Here is a 1,977-nt window from a genome sequence, read left to right as displayed (position 1 = left end):
AGGGTGTGGAGTTGGGAGTGTAGCTAAACACCATCAGCTATAAGTAAATATTGTTGAAGCTGGACACAGGCCAATGACTTTGTTATTTTGTTGCCTCCACCTTTGCATTTGTTTGGGGGTTGGGGGTATGTACATGTGTTTACATTCATGTCCCTGTAGACATGCATGTGAAGACCAGAATAGGGCATCAGGCGTCTTCCTCCATCACTCTCCACCTTCTATTTTGAGACAGGGTCTCTCACTGAACCTGAAGCTTCCTGTTTCTGCTAAGCCAGTTGGCCAGCTAACTCCTGAGAGCCACCAGTCTCCACCCTCCAAAGCTGGGATTACAGAAATGTGCCCAGTGACTAGCTGATTGGGTGAGTGCTGGGGATTCAAGCTCAGGTCTTCTGGTTTGCACAGCAAGTACCTTTGCCCACTAGGCTATCTCCTTGGCCCTAAACAGATTATTTTAACTGTATTTTCAGAATGAATTTAGTTCTGGAACCAGAAACATATGTTCAGCAGCGGATGTGAACAAAGCTTAAAATGAATCAGCAAAGCAGCAAGGATCCCCCTTCATTACTATTATTATTGCAGCATTTCATTTCTAACACTATCCATTGTTAACTTTTTCTTGGAGGGGGGGATCTTTTTGAGACAGGGTCTCCCTGTAGCCCCAGCTGGCCTGAAACTCACTATGTAGACCAGGCTGGCCTCGAACTCACAAAGATTCACTTGCCTCTGCCTCCCAAGTGCTGGGACTAAAGGTGTGCGCCACCATGCCCAGTAGTTAACTCATTTTTATTGAACACACATGCTTAAGAATTTCCTCAACAGTTTACTTGAACAGACTTCCTATACAGCACATTTTGTGAACAGTATCAAGTCATGGGATCCATACATACCAGGAGTATCATAGGCCTTCTCCAAGTTGTCAATCCGATGATTCCAGAGAGTATCACCTATGAGGATAAATACACCATCAGCCCAGAAAATGCTAGACAGATATTCCCTATTCCTGCTTATGACTCAAACCTGGTAGTAGCCCAGTCTATCTTCCACTAGCAAGCTACAAAGCATGTTTACTGGCTATGTGTGCTTCCCTCTGGTGTCAGTAAAAATTCAGTATGTCTGATCAAAGTCTGTATACCCAGTTTGCTGCCAGTCATTCTAAGAACATGCACATGGGTACCTTCACAGAACAGGTAAGTTTCAAAATGGTACACAATGGGGATCTCCCATTGCCTATGTCTGAAGCCTAGTTTCCACATTCCCCTGCCCCACCCCCCTACACACACACACACACACACACCCTCCTCCCTTCCTAGGCTAGCCAAGACTGGACATTCCTGGACTATGTGCTGTGTCCTCTTTATTGCAGCACCTGTTCCTCTCCCAACCCCACACACCTAGAAACCTTGTGACTATAACTTAAAAATCAGTATAACTTAAAAATTACCTTTGGAAATAATTAAACCCCATATCAAGAGGTATGAAAGAAAACTAAGAAGTTACTATGATTTTTAAGTAGTCTTTAACTCAAATCAAATTTCCTAAACTCTATTTTAAACTTAGCATTTGCATAGACTCCAAAGGCAGTTGTCTGTATGCAGTGGTCATCTCTCAGTCAAACTGGCATTGTAAGTAAAAACTAAGGACAAATATTGAGAATGTTTTTCCTTTAAAAACTTTCTATTGTGGGGCTGGAGAGATGGCTCAGCAGTTAAGAGCACTTGCTGCTCTTGCAGAGGACCTGAGTTCAATTCCCAGCACCCATATTGGGTAGCTCACAACTACCTGTAACTCCAGCTTCAAGGGATCTGATACCCTCTTCTGGACTCCAAGGGCTCCCACATGCATGTACACATATAAATAGGTACACACACAAAGTTTTGTAAAATAAAGAGGGGCAGGACGGATGGTCCGGAGGTTAAGACTAGCTGGTCTTGGCCGGGCATGGTGGCGCACACCTTTAATCCCAGCACTTGGAAGGCA

At 44.1% G+C, this 1,977-nt stretch overlaps 1 protein-coding gene across 1 annotated transcript in view; it reads right to left on the bottom strand.

The window, feature by feature from the left end:
- Positions 1–887: 887 nt before the first annotated feature.
- Positions 888–1,977, bottom strand: part of LOC115072668 — a gene marked incomplete at its 3' end in the record, with an annotated part of 12,430 nt that continues 11,340 nt past the window's right edge. Inside the window, exon 3 of the mRNA XM_029570369.1 lies at positions 888–944. Within this exon, the coding sequence (XP_029426229.1) occupies positions 888–944 (57 nt within the window). The remainder of the gene's footprint in view (positions 945–1,977) is intronic.

This window comes from Nannospalax galili, unplaced genomic scaffold, assembly GCF_000622305.1.
Source record: "Nannospalax galili isolate Female #2095 unplaced genomic scaffold, S.galili_v1.0 scaffold1463, whole genome shotgun sequence".
NCBI classification, from domain to species: domain Eukaryota; kingdom Metazoa; phylum Chordata; class Mammalia; order Rodentia; family Spalacidae; genus Nannospalax; species Nannospalax galili.
This window is presented reverse-complemented; position numbering and strand designations above follow the sequence as displayed.